A 19,072-nucleotide genomic window follows, 5' to 3' on the forward strand; every position below is an offset into this window, starting at 1 on the left:
ATAAAACCTCTGGGAAAACTGGAAAAGTCTGGCATGAATTAGGCTTGGACCAACAACTTATACCATATTCTACAATAAATTTTAAAAAGATAAGTGATGTTGATATTAAAAAATATATAATAAAAAATTAGAAAATATGCAGATGATAGCTGGCTATGGGGTAAAAAGATGTAATTTTTAAAATGTATTTTGTATTCTGAACTTAACAAACACCAAATAAAGTGGGTGTTTCCATCTACATAGCACAATAACAGGACGCCTCCTCCAGCCAACTTCAGCTACACACAGAGATGGTCACACTCTGGATCTTGCCATTACACACAAATGTACCACTTCCATGTTCATGAATTCTGAAATTCTGATATCTGAGCACAATGTGTTGTCATTCCACCTTCACCTCTTCCCTTTAACCCCAAACCCTGTTTTTTGTTCTCATAATGACCTCAAATCCTTTAGTTCTTTTCCAGGCACCCCCTGCCCTCTCCTTTCTTCCCCATCTTGACCCCTGGGTGAAGTACTTCCACTCTAAACTGTCCTCTTCTAGGACATGTATTCTAAACCAAACAAGAGGCAAATACAGAAAATAAACTAGATAATTCTCATTATACGAACCCTGTGGTGCCAATGTGACCAAAGATCTTCCCCCCCTCCCCCTCCTATTCAATAGGCCTCAGCTGGAGCTAGTTAAGGGAAGCTTGACTGGGAGAGACTTGTTTGTAGGCAGGTCCACACCCTTTTGCCCTTAGGTGTTAAACCCCAGGCCTACATAGGGTATAAATACCCTGTGGGTAGCCATTAAGCTCAGACTAGAGAGCTGTGGAGGGAGACTAGAGAGCTACAGAGACAGAGAGCTTCGAGGAGAAGAAGATGACAAAGAAGAGAGAACTGTGAGAGAGGACAGAGAACTGGAAAACAGAGAGAGAGAGAGAGAGAGAGAGAGAGAGAGAGAGAGAGACAACACTGCAAGGGCTTTCAGAACTTCGGGAGGAGAGGACACAGGCAAGCAGACAGTTAGGATTCTTGAGTATTTACAGGAAGGCCCTAGAAGAAGGGAAGGTTACAGGATGGCTTGGCTCCTTGCTGTTACACTGAGGTGCACTTACTGGTTCTGGAATACAATTACTGCTATGTTGAACTGGGGTTATTTGTTCTGGGATTTGATCCTCTGGTGTCTGAATAAATATTTTCCTTTTTCTGCCTTCTAATACAGAGAGTCTCTTATACTTTGTGATTCCAAACTATACAGGTATATTCATGGTCATCATCAATATCATGAATCTTGCTTTACAGCCCCCAAAAAAGTCTCTGCACAAAGTTTCTGTGAGAAAGGTCTCATTTCAATGACATATAAGGAATGGATTCAAATGTGTAACAATGACAACCATTCCCTAATTGATAAATGGTCAAAGGATATGAATAGGAAGTTTTCACAGAAAGAAATCTAAGCTATCAAAAGTCCTATGAAAAAATGTTCCAAGTCACTAATGACCGCAGACAAATAAATCAAAACAACTTAGGTTTCACTTCATACCAGATTGACAATGCTGACAAAAATGAAAAATGACAAACTGGAGAGTCTGCGGGGGGAGACAGTGTTAATGCACTATTGGTGAAGCTGTGAACTAGTCCAGCTATTCTGCAAGACAAGATGGAACCATGCCCCAACAAAGTTATTAAACTGCACATCCTTTGACCTCATGATACCACTAGTAGGCCTGTATCTCAAAGAGATCAAAAAAGAACCATATGTATCTAAATAGTTATAGTACCTCTTTTTGTAGGGACAAAGAACCAAAAACTGAGGAAACTGAATGAACGCATTATAATATTGTATGAACGTGACGGAATATTCTTGTGCTGTAAGAAACGAAGAGAATAGTTTCAGAACAACTTGGGAAGTTTTATATGAACTAATGCAAAGTAAAGTGAACAGAACCAGAAGGATAATTTATATAATGATAACAATAATGGAAAGACAAACAATTTTGAAAGACCTAAGAACTCTCCTCAACACAATGACCAAACATGGTCCCAGAGGAATCAAGATAAAATACGCTATCCACCTCCTGACAGAAAGGTAATGCAATCACTGTGTCACTTGAGAGATTTATATTTTTTAGACATGGTCAATGCAAGCATTGTTTGTTTTGCTTTACTATCCTTTTTTGCAAGTGTCTTGTTTTCTTTTCTTTTTCAACTGCATGGAGGTGAGTGGAAGAAAGAGGAAAGAGGCAGACTTGATTAACTGAAAAAATAAATTTATTTTTAAAGTAAGGGAACATCATGCAAAAATGATTTATAGCACAGACTTTTTGAGCCCTGGAGACTGGGAAAACTTGGCAAGAATTCTCACAGAGCAGTCAATTGGGCTCCTACAGTAAGATAGATTGGGTTAGAACCCGGGCCAATATGACGCCAACTGCTCCTGCAACAGGTTTGGAGTGGCCATATTTGAAACTTCAACAATGGTCAGCTTTTAACATGGAGGTCAGCAGATCAAGGGGCCCTTCTTCATGTTCTGGTACCACATGATGGCAAGATACATCAAAATAAAACACAGGGGGGCAGCTGGGTGGCACAGTGAGTAGAGCACCAGCCCTGGAGTCAGGAGGATATGAGTTCAAATCAGGCCTCAGACATGTGACACACTTACTAGCTGTGTGGCCTTGGGCAACTCACTTAACCCCAATTGCCCTACCTTCCCCTTCAAAAAAAAAAGCAAACAAACAAAAATAAAACACAAATACCAGTACCCTGGCCTGCTGGGAATACCTCCATGCAGAGAATAGACCTCTAAAGTGGGCAAACCATGAGTCACATAAATTTAGAGATGTAGAAATGCTTTCATGTATGCACTAGTACATCATAAAAACTGGAAAGAGATCTTCACACTTCCAGGCAATAACTTTATATTGCTTTCTGTTAATGATAACCTGAACAGCATACTAAAGATCAATTATAGTAAATAATTTCCTACTCAAATCAAGACTAGATAAAATGGGAGTGGAAAAAAAGGGGTTAATGGAAAGCTTAAGAACCTGAAAATACTAAAAATCTACACTTAATAAAAACAATAGACAGAATCGCCTCCCCACAAACCTCATCTTCAGATTGGTTGTTTCCTCCCAGAACTTCCAATTTAAGGAGAAGGCCTAGGCTGAAGATGTCATCTTGGGAGCCCTTAACTTTTCCTTCTCCAGCTCATTTTCAGGTTGTCTTCCCCCATTACAACCCAGATGCTTTAAGGGCAGGAACTGTCTTTCTTTATGATTTGATTTGTATTCCTAGAGCTTAGTAGAGTAGCTGGCACACAATAAGCATTTAATAAATACTTGCTGAATGACTGATACTCCCAAAGTGCTATCTAAAAATAAAATGAGAAAACTCCAGTGATCTAAAATGATTCTGAAAAGGAAACAGGCACATAAAGAATATATTTTCAAGGCCCTTTTTGGGTCTGATGACACAAATCCAATAGCCTAACTACTCTAAAACAGTAACTCAAAAAGTTGCTCTCAGCTATAGCCACCATGAACAAACACGCTCTCCCAAAATATCTGAGAATACGAATACTCAGGGGCTGTATGGGGCAGCATGTGTTCCAAGTATTGCCACAGAACGGCCTCCGAGTGTAAAGTTTAAGACATTTAGGAACACTCCTAAGTATGGGTATCAAAAGGGACCAGAGTAAGAGTTTGAGAAAACTAGTGCAGACTATGGAAGATTACTTCCATCTCCAGCCAGGAGGGACAGTAGAAAACATGAATACTTCATCCCCTGGTCAAGGACAACAAAAGAAACACGAGAAACGGAATTCAAAAAACCAAGACACCAGAAAATCCCCCGTATCCTTAACCAACATTGAAAAGTAAAAGACAAAAGATGAAGGTAAAGAAGTCAAAGCAACACAAAGAACAAAACTTAAAATCCCATGCCAATCAAAAACCAACAACTGAATTCACTGAATAATGATTTACTTCGTGCCAGGCCTGCACCAGCAGTGGTGAAACAAAGACAAAAATGAGGCTTGCCTTAGGTCACAAGAGATAGGTACAGAAATCAGTAGATACCAGGTCAGGAGAAAAAGCTCTAAGAAGAGGGGCCAGGAAAGGCTTTGTGCAGGTGTTGCTTGAGTGAGTTTTGAAGGATACATGGAATTTTAAGAGGCAGAGATGAGGTGGTGGAGCATTCAGAGATGGGAGATAATGCCACTATCAGGATAGTGCCCTATGTGAGGAAGAGCCCAATGGCCAGGCTGGACCATAATAGTGTGCGGGAAGGGCCATAATGTAATAAGCTTAGAAAGGAAGGTGGGAACCAGGGTATCAAGTGTTTTAAAATCTAAACAAAAAAGCTTAGAGCTAAGAGGGAGCCCCTGGCATGTACTGAAGAGAGGAGCGATGTGGTAAGCTGTGCACCTCAGAAGTCACTTTGGCAAGTATATGGAACGTGAAGCAAGGTGAGACTTGAGGCAAGAAATGAGATTAGAAAGCTACTCAATTAGTCCAGTGAAATGATGGAGAGGAACCCAAGGAGAGTCATGACCATATGGGTAGGGAGAAGAGGATGGAAGAGCAGGCATGACAGGATGTGGGTATGTGGGATGAAGGCAGAGTAAGGAGAGCAGAACTGGGAGCCTGGGTAACCAAAGAGAGGGTGTTGGATCAACAACCAGAAACTAGAGAGAACCCCCTAAAAAGGAGGCTGCAAAGAATTTCTAGGCCGTATTTTCAAACCAAGCCCAATAAAAGTACAAGTTGGATCAAATAAGCAAGAACTGAACATTTACATACTGTTAATATAATGACTAAAAAAGTTATCTCAAACTCAAGCTTCTCTGAAAAATCTGGAAAGCAGAAGTTCTATGTAAGATCAAGGACTACTGCCTTAAGCTCTTTACAGGACAAGGAGGACTTCCCAAATTTTTTGGCTAAACTCTAAGTGAGTGAACACCTATCTGTGAAATGGGAGTTTTATTTGTTGTAACAAACTATATTTCAGTATAGGGAATTAAAGGAAAAACACTTTTCACTTGAGAATTACTTAACAAACAACTCTATAAGAGGTCCTAAGTTCAGTGGGTGTGTACAAACACATACAGACACACAGACACACACACCCCCTACCTTGCATGGTTTTCCAAAACACGAAGTGGGGAAGAAGCAAACCGAAGATCCCACATCTGAATCACAGGTAATCTGTCATCTTCAGAAGCAAGAACCATTTGGGTGGCAACATCAGGATGCCAAGCCAATCCCGAACAGTGCATCTGTACATACAGAATTATAGAATGGACAATAACCCACTAAAAATCAGCCTGAAAGTAAGAATAGTTCTTCATTAGCACACATTAATCAAAATTAATCTATCAGTTCAGAACCAATTTGTAGACAGGAAAATTACTTTCCCTTTTCACTCATTAAAGTTTTTATTAAGAGTCTCAGAAAGATTAATTTCTGATGCTTTCACTGAATCTCTGTGATATATGGTAAGCTGTCCCAGACCAGAAATTTTAGCCAAAATGAATTCTCCTGCTTCACCACAAGGATAAGAACCAGACCTGTGATTCCATGCTTCAATTCTCTCTGCCTACGTAGATCAGCACTGTCTCTGCAATTTATAGTCTGAGACATTTTTTTAAAATATACAGAATATAACAGAAGAAATCTAGAAGGCCTCACTAATAAGCAAGACAGATTTGGAAGTTATATGTTGTGGTTTTTCCCTTTTGTTCTGATTCTTCTTTCACAACATGACTAATGTAGGAAAATGTTTAATATGATCATACATGCCTAGCCTATATGAGATTGCATGCCGTCTTAGGGAAGGGGGAATAAATTAGAACTCAAAACTTTACAAAAACAAATGTTGAAAACTAAAAATAAATTTTAAAAAGAAAATTCTTCAATAAAAAAAGTTATATGTTGAACTTATTATATACTTTAAAAGAAAAGCAAACTGTATCTAGGAGAGATTCACAGTTGCATGTACAGTCCCTTTTCCTGTTCTGTGTGTCTGAAAATGCTCATTTGTTGTTTAAGTACTGAAAAAACATTTTTTTTAAATCTAGAAAACAACTTAGTATTAAGAGAGCTACTAAGAACACCTAGAATTTAAGGGGCTTGCCCAGAGCTTCCTGGCTTCAAGGCTCTCTTTACCTGCTACACCATGCTTGCTTACCTTGCTTATAACTCAAAAAAAACCAAACACCATCAAGAACAACAAATTTCCAAATATTACAGCACCTCCAGAAATAAAAATAGCAGAAGACTGTAATAATCGTTTTTTCCCACTTTTGCAAAGGAGACCAAGGCATAAATCCTTTTGGTAAGAAGGTTATTAACTAACCATTCTTGAGAATAGTTTATTTATCTAAAATTTTCCATCTAACTACATGCTCTCCATTAGAAGCTTCATGATGGTATGGAGGTGAGGCTGGGTTCCCAAATGACTTGCAAGAGGCACACGGGCCCTGGAAGAACACCAAGCCCAACAGGTTTCAAAAATGGGCCTGGTGATGAAGCATCTATCTGTCATCAAAGGACTAGCCTAGCTAACTGGCCACAGGATGATTGGGCCACAATATCTACCAAGTTACAGATGGGCTGTGAGGTTCATCAGTGGCCTAGCTGCCCAGCTGACTCAATTACAGATGCCTGAAATAATGAGGTATTCATTGTTCCAGAAGATTCTGAATATATACAATATACTTGGTATGCCCCCTGCATTATACACTACAGCTCTTGCTTCAAACTAAAGAATTACATAGTTTTAAAAACAACTGTTTAATGGTCTCATAGAGGTAGCTATCTTAATTAAACTCAATGCACAACACTACCAGGTTTCTAACTTGGAAAAGTAGCGCCCTATTTCATATGCATTTTATATCTACACTCCAAAGCCTCAAACTTGAAGAATTTTCTGACTGGGGAATATCACGTGTTAAGTGGCAGTCCCTAGGTAATATATTGCTATTCAGTTCTATTCTATACTCTATTTCCCTGCCCCCACCCCAAGGAGGGAACCCAAGTTTTGGAGCGACCCAGGGGGGAAGGAAATTCCCAGGCAAGAAAGAATTCCCTATTTGGGGCAAACAGAGGGATGGAAAGATTTTGAGGCCAAGAGTGTGAGGCAAGAGCATACCCCAAGTAACAAGAGTGCCACAGACCTGGCTGGGCACCCTGTTAAGTTTTTCCTTACAAAAAAAAATTTCAACTCCACTTCCTGGGAGGTTTTGTTCCAACAGGAAGATCTTTACTCCCCTAACAGAAGAGTGACTTTGCACCATCGAGGTTTACCAAAAAAGTGCTTTCATGATGTGAATCTCATGTCTCCTTGAAAGATGAGGTGTCCCATTTGACACATGAGAAAACTGAGATTCAAGGATCACAGAGCAAACTTCTGAACTGGGACCTGACCTGGTCTTTGTGACTCCAAGGCCAGAACTCTCTCCACTTCAAAAACAGAAGTTAATGGAAAAGCAGGATTTGGCAGTATGGCCAAATCTGCTTCTGGATCTCTGCCATTTCATGAAGCAAAAGAAAACCCCCCAGTCCTTCAACAGGTGAGGGATAGGGACTGAACCCAGCCCAGACTGGCCCTGGGACCTCCCAGATGAGGAAACTCCCTCTACCAATGTAGGTCAGCATCTTCTCTGCAACTTAAGATTCTTGAGAGTTACCTAGGGCTCTGAGAGGCCAAGGGACTTGTCCAACATCTCACAGCCAGATCATGTCCAGCTCTAGGTGTTTCTGACTTCAAGGACAGCTCTCTAACCATTATATGACACTGCTTCTCACACTTCAAATACCACAAACAAATTTTAGGAAATATGACACATTCTTCACAAATGGAACACACACTTACCCTGTTATTATGATCACTGACTTTGATTATAGGTTCATTTTTTCTAAGATCCCAAACAGTGGCCCGGCCACTGGGACTGGCTGAAGCTAGAATGTGCTGGACTTGTCTGTTCCAGGCAATGCAGCTGATGTCTTCTGGAGGCTATAAAGACCAAAATAAGAAACTGTCACTCCAAATAGGCTGACAATCAGGCCACAGAGATCACAGAGGCCTTTGGGAGGTCACCTACTCCACCCTCCTTCTTGCCATAGATAAGGAACCTGGGGCCCCAACAGGTTATGACTTTCCCAAATTAATACAATGGCAGAAAGGAATTTGAACCTGGCACTCATCCCAAACCCAGCACCCTGTCCACTGTACTGGCTGCTTTCACAGTTAAAAGCAAGCCTAAGTAAACCTAAAAACATCTGCTCCTTTGGGGAGAAAGTCAACAACATATACACCACAATTTCAAATAAATCTGCATTACCTATGGAAGAAATTTAAACCTGTTCAACCTTTGAGTAGTTAGAGCCCACGTGGGGTAAGTTTACTTCACAATTACTTAACAGAAATCAATGCAATAATTAATACCTGTGTCTTGGCTCCAGGTGTCATGGGAGTCGCAAAATTATTTAAATCCCAAATGTAGATTTCAGACTCATTAGCCCCAGAGGCTACCAGATTAGTCTGCAATTTGAAGTAACAACAAACACAGTTGTCAAAGCAGCCAAGAGAAATGACCGTCCTCCCCAGCCACCTTTCAGCTTCTGTCCCTACTTTCCCCATCATATCATTTGTTTAGAAAAAGAACATACAATCAATCAAACAGAACAATGCTTCAGAACCATCTTATAAAACTCTCATTATTAACCATCAAGATCACAAATTAAGTGTGAAGAAATGATGTCTGACATTCTGGCGTTGTGTCTAAGGGAGCTCTGACACCTCCAACAGACCACCTTAAAAAAGTACAGTTGCCCTGACATTCCTTAATGAGATAATGCATGAATAGCTACAGGACATGGCTGGTGTAGACTACAACTACCAGGCTTTAAAATTCCCCTGTTTCTCCTTAGCTCATTCTTGTTGCCTGCCTTAAGGGATGCCACTTCATGGCAGAATAAGAATTCACCCTGAAAGAAAATGAGGCATTCGGGATAATGTGAGAGCCATCGTCACCAACTCCTTCCCTGACTAACAACTTGGAGCCTCCAACAAAGAACGAGGAAAAAAGAAGGGAAGTCTGTGGTGGTGGGGCCTTCTAGGATGCTGCAGAGAGACAGACTAACTGCTGGGTGCAAATACAACTGCAGCGACAAGGCGGAGGGTATATGCTCTGTGTGCCAGGAACTGTGCTAAACATTTAACAAGTATTATGTCACCTGATCCTCACATGATCCTGACACGTAGATGTTGTCATCATCCCCATTTCACAGCTGGGGAAACAGAGGCAAACAGGCTAAGTGACTTGCCCAGAGTCACACAACTACTCAATATCTCGGTTCTTAGACAGACGCCACAACCCTAGAGGTTGAGCAGTTGGGCTTCAATAACCAAAGCAATTACTCAGCAATTACTTGAAAAGGAACACTTTTAAACTTCAAAAAGAGACACTTTCAAAACAAAGAATTTTGTAATGACTTGGTCTTATGGGAAAAAAAAACCCTCAACAGAAAATTTAATTATAGCACACGGTTACCTATGTTCTATAAACCTAAGACTATTAACATACACTTCTCCAATCCTATGAATAGTCAGCACGGACAGATAAATCCAGGTGCCAAGTTACGATGGAAGCTTGCAGCAATTAGTATCTTTGTTAAAATCTTATGCAAAACTACAGAACTGCACTGCCTTCTTCCCATTTGTGCAGACTTGTATTTTCATTAAAAACTCATAGAGAAAGTTCAAACATCAGACAGGACTACTCCATGTACGCAACAGCAAGACACAATGAAAGAGGCCCTGCACCTTCTTCTCAAGCACCCCCATGTGTGATCCAGCCTAAACTGAGGCTCTGCTGCCCTCACAGACTCAAACAGATAAGTAAGGCAGCAAAAGGGATGAGGAGGGAGTACATCTGCTCATCCCAGCTGGAAGGACTCTAGTAGTCATCAAGTCCACCCCACATCTCAAAGGAATGCCCATCATTAAATGCTAATGAATGACCATCTCGCCTCTGCGGTAGATCACCAGGAAGTCTTCATGATACAAACTCCTCCTCTGATATGGCCGTCTGGCCTTCTTATATAGCACATATTCCTTGCCGGTCTGCTCCTACTTCAAACTCTACAATCCAGACAAACAGGTCTTCTGGCTGTCCTTCACGTATGACGCTCTAGCTCCTGTCTCCATACTTTGGTACAAGCTGTCTTACTTGCCTAGAATGTACTTTCTTCTTATCTCTACCTCTTAAAATCTCTATTTTCCTTAAAAACCTAAAATGTGTAACCTATAGCAGATTGCTTGCCATCTTGGGGAGGGCAGAGCCAAGGAAGGGAGAAAAACTTGGAACTCAAAATCTTGTAAGAAATGAATGTTGAGGGGGGCAGCTAGGTGGCACAGTGAATACAGCACTAGCCCTGGAGTCGGGAAGAACTGAGTTCAAATCTGGCCTCAGACACTTGACATGTACTAGCTGTGTGACCTTGGGCAAGTCAACTTAAACCCATTCCCCTGTCCAAAAAAAAAAAAAAAAAGAAATGAATGTTGAAAACTCTTTACATGCAATTGGAAAAAAATAAAATACTATTTACAAAAAAAAAACCCACCCTAAATGAAAGCACCACCATTCTACTAAAGGCCTTTCTTCAAGATACAGTGGGAAGAACATAGAGTCTGGAGGGAGAGGATCTATATTCACTGTCTCTGTGATCTCAGACAAGTCACTCGACCTCCCCCACTTCAAGTTTCTTCGTTTGAAAAATGAAGGGCCCCGAGGCCCCTTCCAATTATAAGGTGCTGACAGCTAATGCCTTCCCCCCCCATTCCACCATATCCAAACCTAGCCTCTATTAATTTTGTCTATACCTCTCTGAGTAGATAGCATCTTCTCCAAAAGAATGCAAGCTCCCTGAAAGCAGGTCTACTTCTCTTGTCTTTGTAGCCCCAGCTTCCAGCACATAGGAAAGGGAAAGGAACAGGACCTACAATTGTATTGCTGGAACTCCCAAAAGAAGAAATTCCCTCTATCTCTGAAATTTATCTTTTGTTTTTTAGAGAACTACCCAAGGCACTGAGAGATTAAATAGTTTCTCCATTATCACATGGCCAATGGCTTCAGAGGCAGGAGTAGTAAGCAAGCACTTAACATTTAATAAATCACAGGCATCTAAGTGTTGTTACTGCTTGAGCCTGAGACCTGGAGTCTGAGACCTGAGTTTGAATTCTACCTCACTTACCAGCTATATGATTCTGGGCAAGTCACTTAAACTGCCATCTGACTCAGTTTCCTCCCCTGTAAAATGGGGATAATAATAGCACCTACCTCTTGGAGCCAGTGTGAGGATCAAATGACTTAATACGTATGAAGCACTTGGCAAACCTTAAAGTGCCACGTAAATGCTGCTTACTATTATTAGCTGTTACCATTGGGTGATGAATAAGGGGACCCAAGGACTTACCCACAGTCCCCTCTCCCACTCCTGGCCAGCCTAACCCCCTGTGACGTGGCACAAGAGTCCTAGAGAGGGAATCATCACAAGCTCTGCTCTCCTTTTCCACCTCCCCAGAACCAAGCCAACTGCGTACTCCCAGGCAGGCACTGCTATCCCGGGCCTCCAGAGGGAACTGCCAGGATCACAACACCCTCTTCTATCTGTGGTCAAAAAGTGGAAATCATTCGACCATGAACATGGGAGTCCACTGAGCCCCCAAAACCTTACTCCACTACTACATCCCCAATAGTGACCACCAGACCCTCAGGCCTAGGAAGACTGCGACTGCCCCCCTACTGAATAAACTCAAGTGGGGGTCAGGATTGTGCAACCTGGAAAGAAGCCAAGAGGCCCTGTCACTGAGCCAGACCTGGCTCCCTGAAGAAACCTCAGCAAAGGCGAGCAGAACCTACACAAACAAGCTGGCCAAAAGCCAGGATGCCCCGAGTGGTGAGTATGACATTACTGGAGGGGATCACTAGAATGAATGCTTCATGTACTAGCTGGGCTTCTGGCAGGGAACCAACTTCCCTCAGATACCCTGGTAAATCCTGGCCCTCTGAAGTTCTAGCTGCCCTGGCAATCTGGAAATCCCAGGCTCAGTCTAAAGTTCTGAGTCACACAGTAATAAAGAAGCTGGGAGGAAAGGGTGGACTTGCTCAACCTGGAATCCCTGACATCTCCCATCACAAGCCTGACCAGGTATACCCAGCTCCCTCTTTGAGCCCTTCTAGAGGATTCTCTGAGACTTATTTATAAACCTTCAGTAAAATCCTAACTTGAATTTCAACTGAGGACTAAAAACCAATGATTTCTGGCAATATATTGCCCACTTACCCCCTGTACATTTTTTTACTTGAGATTTTAAAAAATTAGTTTGGTAGGCAAATTTGATAAATACCATCTGTAATCACTGAGCATGCTAGATAACAAAATTTATTCTACGTAGGCAAAAAAAAAAAACCTTTAAAAAGTAAAAATTTTCCACATGCAATAATGAAGTTGTGCATCTTTTCACGAAAAAGTATTGCAAACCAGTAAAAGAAGCAATCATGTTTTCCACATATGGGAAGTTCTAAGAGGCTGGACCCCCATGACACCCCTGACCATTTTTCTGTAATACATACCATTCATTTATTTGGGATTTTACCTTTTAATTCCAAGACTGATTACTAATATCCCCCAGTATCTACCTGTTTCAAAGAATAGCAACACGTGCCCCAAAGATCTGTTTTAATCAATTCTCCAAACCTAACCTGGAAAACGTTCACATCCAAGGCTCTCACAGGCCCTGTGTGTTTGTCATTCTGGGCAATCACAACATCACTGTCTCCAGCGATAATTCTGGAAGGATCATACAGAATGATATTTCCATTTTCACCCCCTGCAATTAAGACTCCAGAAAGATTTCCTTTGGAATCCATCTTATGAGGTCCCCAAATCAACCTGTGGTACCTGAAAGACAAAAGAAGCTGAACTCATCCATGGTGTCAAATAAAATGCAAGGGGCTGAAATCATGTGCCACCAACCTGTCTACCTCCTCCCCCAGCTATCCAGTTTTGTCAAAAGCATTTCAACTTTCAGGATCTAATTTTAAAATCAGAGAGAAACAGCATTCCTGTATATTCAACCACAAATAAAGAACAATCTTCTGCAGAAACAAATTAGAAAATTAGCCGAAGGCATCTGAAAAACAAATGGACACTATTAGGATACATAATACTCCCTACACTGAAGCAGACAGCAAACCCTCTCTTAATAGGTGGTCTTTAGGAGATTTATGGCTGAACTGAGGATGAGTCTCTCTAAATTCAGACAAAAGACACAAAATATATCACCAGTATTGTTCCTTACTTAACACCTTTCTGGTTTAGTAGGAATTGCTAAAGCTGGCATTCTTCTGGCATAACCTTTAAAACCCAGGGTCCAGGATGCATACAGTTGGTAAAATCTGAGTTACTAAGAGTAAATGATTGAAATGAGGAAGAAAGCCAAGCTACCAAAAGCCATAAGAAAAAAATGCTCAAAATCACCAATAATTCTAGAAAGACAAATTAAAACGAGACTCTGAGGTACCAGCACACAACCACAAGATTGGCAAAGTTGACAAAAAGGAAAATGACAAACGCTGGAGAGGCTTGGGAAAACAGGTACATTGATGTACTGTTCGTAGGACTGAACTGGTCTAGTCATTCTGGAAAGCAAGATACAACCATGTACCCCAAAGTTACTAAAGCGCACATCCTTTGACCCTGTGCTACCACTCCGAGGCCTATACCTCAAAGAGATCAAAGAAAGAAAAGGACCAATATGTGTAAAAAATATTTATAGCAGCTCTTTCTGTTGTAACAATAATTGGAACTGAAGGGATGTGGGTCAATTGGGGGATGGGTGAGAAAGTTATGGTCTGTGAAGGAGATGGAAGACTCTTATCGAGGAGGATGCAGTGGATGGTTTCAGAAAAAGTGGAGAAGACCTGGATAAAGCGACGTAAGGCGAAGTAAGCGAACCAAGAAAACAATGAGAGTGCACTGAGGAGTCTCCATGCTGGGCAATCATAAAAGAGAAAAGGAACAGCTCTGTCATTACTACCAACAGACATAGTCACCTTGATGGGAACTATTGACCATCTACCTTTTCCTCATGTTGTTTTAGCCCAATAAGCATTTATTAAGCACCTGATACTTGCCAGGCACTGGGTTAGACACTGGGCGTACAAAATGAAAACAATCCCCGATCTTCAGGAGCCTACATTCAATTGGAAAATGAAAACAGAAGCCACAGAATTGTGGGGTCTTGAAGTAGAAAGAGGTCTCATCCCTCGTGTGCACATAGGAGGGAGAATCACTCTCTCAGACCAATTCTTTTAGAGAAATTAAATGACCCACAGACCCACAACTGAAATACTTTGTTTTTAACTGCACCACAACTAGCTGTGTAAACCAGGGAAAATCTCTTCATCTCTTTCATCTGCAAAATTAGGGGGTAGGGCTAGATGATCCTGAAGGTCCCAATCCAGCACTCATAAAGTTGATGCAGCTATGATTCTAAAAAAATTGTGTATAATTTGTGGAATTTGAGTATTTTAAGATCACCACCCATCACTTTAAGTCATTAGTGGTTTTGCAAGAGCAACCAGATTCCTGTAAGGGAATTCTTGTTGTCTCAATGGAACTCCTTTCTCATCTCTAAATGACAGAAAAAAGATTTTTGTTTTGGAGCTGTGATTTCGAGGACACAGGGAACTCCCTGTGGGGACATACCCTACCAATGCAGGTAGATGCCTGCTCTGCAACTTACAACACTGCCTGGAACAACTAAGAGCAACTAAATGACTTGCCCAGGAGAAAAGAGCACCTTAAACAGTTAACAGTGGGGAAAACTAATATTATGAAAAAACTGAAGCATTATTGCATCAAGTCAAACAAGAGATTTTCAACCATTTTTTCCCATTTTATGAAGTGTCCCACATCACTGATGACACATCCTGCAATCGTTTTACAAATTCTGGACAGAACAGGCACTAACCACAAAGAGCAGTGTATACCATTGGCAAAGAGTGTCCATACCTATGGGAAGAAGAGAAAGTAGCACAAGATTTCATATCCAACGATGGATCAGACAGGTCTAATTCAAATATCTCCAGGGATGCATTGGTACTAAACGTTGCATCCAACTGCTGAGCCGATGTTCCTATGAAAAGAAATTTTAAAAGAAGCAGCAAATTAGGGGGAAAAATCTCTATAACAAATAGTTTTTATAAAGATCTGCTATCAAAGATGCATAGGGAACTGACACAAATAAACATATAAGTTATCAGTGGACATAAGGGACTAAATCGTTAAAAGAAATGCACATTAAAACAACTGATGTTTTAACCTCATCTATTAAACTGACAAAGATGACATAAGATAAAAATGTCAAGGTTGAAAAGGAAGACACTATGATTCTGTACTGTGAACTGGTTCAATCATTCTGGTAAACAATCTGGAATTATATTAAGAAGTCACTAAACTATAAATACCATTTGAACCAGTATATACTTAGGTGGCACAGTGGAGAGGGCACTGGGCCTGGAATCAGGAAGACCTGAGTTCAAATTTGACCTCAGACACTGACTAGCTGACCCTGGGCAAGTCACTTAACCCTGTTTGCCTCAGTTTCCTCATGTATAAAATGAACTGGAGATGGAGATGGCAAACCACTCCAATATCTTTGCCAAGAAAATCCCATATGAGGTCAGAAAAAGTCTAAAATGACTGAAACAAATGAAGAACAACAAATACCTCAAAGAGATTAAAGAGAAAGGGAAAGGTTCCAGATATAAAAAAACATTTATAGCAGCCCTTTTTATCATAGCTAAGAACAAGAAGGAAAGTAGGTGGCCACAGATTGGAGAATAAGTGAAGAAATTCATACTATATCACCATATTAATGAACCTTTAAAAATACAAACAATTCAAAGAAATTTACTAAACTGATATAGAAAAAAAGTAAACAAAAGCAGAACAATTTACATAATGGCAACAATACAAGAAAAAAAATGAAAGACTCTAATCAAACTCATCATTTCCATAACTGTCAGTGAATCAAGCTTCTCACCTTTCTGGAAGAAAGATGGTGGACTACATGTGAAGCATGAGGCACATATGGCCAATGCAGTGATTTTTTTTAAGACTGAACTTGTTAGAAAGTACTGAGTTCTATAGGTTGGGGGGGGGAGGGGGAGGGAAGGAGAGAGAGAGAGGAAGAAGGGGAAAGAGAAGAGAAGGTTGGGAAGGACGGGAGCTCCCAAATATGAAGGACTTTGACACATTTTATAGTTTATTCTGGAGGTGATAGAATAGTACTGTATCCTACCCAAAATCTTGACATGTATGACCTCAAGCAGATATCTGAATAGATATAAAAAAGGAAAAGTAGAACATGACTACATAGGGAAAAGAGACAGATGGGGCAAGAAATTTTCAGACCAAAATTTACAATTCTCTAGAAGATAGTCTCTTATCTTACTAGTGTCTACTTATGTGTATAATAAAAATAATTTCCTGCTATTAAAAAACTCTAAGCAAACTTATTTTTAGGCAAAATGTCCCTGCTGGGCTCACCTGTGGCCAGGTAAATGGGATGACACTGAGCAGGACTCCATGCCTGCGTGGCTGTTCGGTCCACTTCTTTTAACTTCATCCTGCTATACAAGGACATTAGGAGGCAGCATTACAATGCCAGAAACCCCTTACCATCCCTGCTCTGCCTGACAGACCAGGCCTAACGCTTCCTCCCAAATAAACAATAACTATTAATATTAAATACCAGGGGGAACTGACATATTCATCAGACTTTTTTTCAATCCAGACTAGTAGTTTTATCTTTGTGGATAGCTCCCGGGGAGGGAACTCCCCCAACCAAAGCAAATCTGCCCCAGTTCTGCAGTTGGGGGTGAGAAAGCTGCCAGGGACACTTAGAGGTTAAGTAACTTAGCTCTAAATCCAGGGAGCATTAGCAGCCCGGAGAATAGAAGCTAATTTCAATGATGCAGGTTTCACATCTTCCCGGGGAAACATCAAAAATCCTCAAAAATGAAGAGGCCAGTTCAGACGACAGGATAAATATCATGACAGATCAGCTAGTGTGTTAAATAGCTCCTGTCTACGCTTTTGTTACTAAGTATCTTTCAGGGGAAACAAACGCTTAAGTACTCCCATTCTGCGTTACCTAAGGAATGATGACAACGACAAGCTGTCACTGAGCATTAAACACCCCGCCTGGACACTTTCTAAGGCGAAGGGAAATTGGACTTGGAAATGTAATCAAAACAACGCAGGAAAGAGGACTATGACCCGGCCTCAGGAGACGGACGGGCCAGGAGAACTTCCACACACTTTAATCCGATTTTTTTTTTTAAGAAAAGCCAAACTCCGCAGAAAGTGGCTCCTGATCTCCCCCTTCCCCCCGTTTTCTCTGCCCCCCCACCCCCGCCATGGCTTCCTCTTTTGGTTTCCATCCATCTCTCTTCCCTCCATCCCCTGTTCCAGGCTGTCCTGCCAGAGGTGACCAAGCACAGCACCAGGAAGCGCACGGGGCTTCTCCGCACCCCCAAAACCGGCTTCTTCTGCATCTACACCCCCAGGGCTCGGAAGGACACCCGCTCCCGGTTTGGAGCATGTAATGCCGGGGGAGGCCTGCGGACGCACCCCCCAATCCCCCCAGGCTCGCTCATAGGCCTCCAGAGGCTCAGCCTGCCCCCTCTTCACAATGCAAAGAGCTCGCTGCGGGGGGGCCGCAGCCCGGCACGCAGGAGGGGGCGGGGGAATCAAAGGTCCCTGACAGACTGGAGCCGCCGGGCCCGGAAGGGACAGAGGACAAACAGGGCGAGCCGGGGACTCGGGGTCTGGCCTTGGACTGGGTGACCTGCCTCAGTTTCCCCTTCTGCAGCTGTCCCCTCCCCGGGGGGGTGGGAAATGCAGTCGCAAGCCCTGGAGACCGGGTGGTACCGGGCACCTGCGGGGGCTTGCCCTGGCTCCCGGCTCAGTACGCACCTGAGGGCCGGGGGTCCGTCCCTGGGGCTCCGCCGGGGCCAGGCCGGGCTCGTAGCTCTCGCCGCTTCGCCGCCGGCTCCGATTCCGCAGCTGAGGAGCAGGAAGTGCCTTGGACAGACAGTCCGGGAGCGAAGGTGACTGGGGAGGGGGTGGCGGGGGGGCCGGGGTGTCTGTTAGGCAGTCGGTCGGTCAGTAAGTCTAGCGCCGTTCCTCTGGACGCCACAGCCACTGCTGCTGCCCCTCCCCCCGACCGGTGAACTTCTCCAACGTGGCAGCCGCTGCCCGGCCCCGCCCCGCGAACACTTCCGGGAGCAAAGGGGGAGGGAGAGTGGGGCTGGAAGAAGAAAGGTTTTCCCGGGAGCAGGCGCGTATGCAGCCACGGGGCGCTCCTTCCTGGCGCAGGCGCAGACGCTGCCACGGGGGCCGCCGCTCGCTGGCGCAGGCGCGCCAGGGGCTACGTCACTTCCTATATCCGGCGGAAGGAGAGGAAATCCCGCGAGTGACGCGACTCCGTTCTCTTACCCAAGGTGAGTCCGCTCAGTCTACTTCCCCAAGTTCTCCAGCTCCTGGGGTCAGGGTCGCAGGTCATCGCGCAGAGCTGGAGACCTCCGCCTGCTTCCGAGCGATGCGGCTCCGCTTCCACAAGCCTAAGCAGCCCGAGGAGCATCTGGACTAGAGCGGGGAGATCCCCGCCCACCCTAGCGTCCGGGCCTGGGAGAATGAGGTCCGGGCCGGGGGCGGGAGGAGCAGGGAGCCAGGACCCGCAGGCGGGATCAGGAGACTTAGGTGGGGGCCGCTTCGGAGAGAACCAGAAGCGACGGACCCAAGTCATGAAGGCCGGGCCCAACGGGCGCTCCAGATCCCAGATAGTATTTGGCTGATACGTGAGGCTCAAAGCACTTATCCGAGTCTCCTAACCGAGACCACTCTCCGTGGCCAAGCAGCAGACGTTAGTGGGAATCATAGCTTTGCTGAATTGCAAGTCAGCAGCGGGAGGACGTAAGATTTAAGTTCGGAAATGAGTATTA

At 43.1% G+C, this 19,072-nt stretch overlaps 1 protein-coding gene across 12 annotated transcripts in view; it reads right to left on the reverse strand.

The window, feature by feature from the left end:
- SEC31A (SEC31 homolog A, COPII coat complex component) overlaps nucleotides 1-18,457 on the reverse strand; it is a 73,981-nt gene extending 55,524 nt beyond the window's left edge. For 7 of the 12 annotated variants that reach the window (XM_036763444.1, XM_036763440.1, XM_036763446.1 and 4 more), the window contains exons 1-7: nucleotides 18,045-18,124; nucleotides 16,614-16,696; nucleotides 15,075-15,198; nucleotides 12,761-12,959; nucleotides 8,440-8,535; nucleotides 7,867-8,007; nucleotides 5,127-5,269 (exon numbers count right to left, since the gene is read on the reverse strand). In XM_036763444.1, the coding sequence (XP_036619339.1) occupies nucleotides 5,127-5,269; nucleotides 7,867-8,007; nucleotides 8,440-8,535; nucleotides 12,761-12,959; nucleotides 15,075-15,198; nucleotides 16,614-16,692 (782 nt within the window). In that variant the 5' untranslated portion in view covers nucleotides 16,693-16,696; nucleotides 18,045-18,124. Of the gene's footprint in view, nucleotides 1-5,126; nucleotides 5,270-7,866; nucleotides 8,008-8,439; nucleotides 8,536-12,760; nucleotides 12,960-15,074; nucleotides 15,199-16,613; nucleotides 16,697-18,044 lie in introns of all 12 variants that reach the window. The other 5 variants (XM_036763442.1, XM_036763443.1, XM_036763441.1 and 2 more) reach the window with 5 other exon arrangements.
- Nucleotides 18,458-19,072: the final 615 nt, after the last annotated feature.

The sequence above is a fragment of the Trichosurus vulpecula genome, chromosome 6, assembly GCF_011100635.1.
Source record: "Trichosurus vulpecula isolate mTriVul1 chromosome 6, mTriVul1.pri, whole genome shotgun sequence".
In the NCBI taxonomy this organism is placed as follows: domain Eukaryota; kingdom Metazoa; phylum Chordata; class Mammalia; order Diprotodontia; family Phalangeridae; genus Trichosurus; species Trichosurus vulpecula.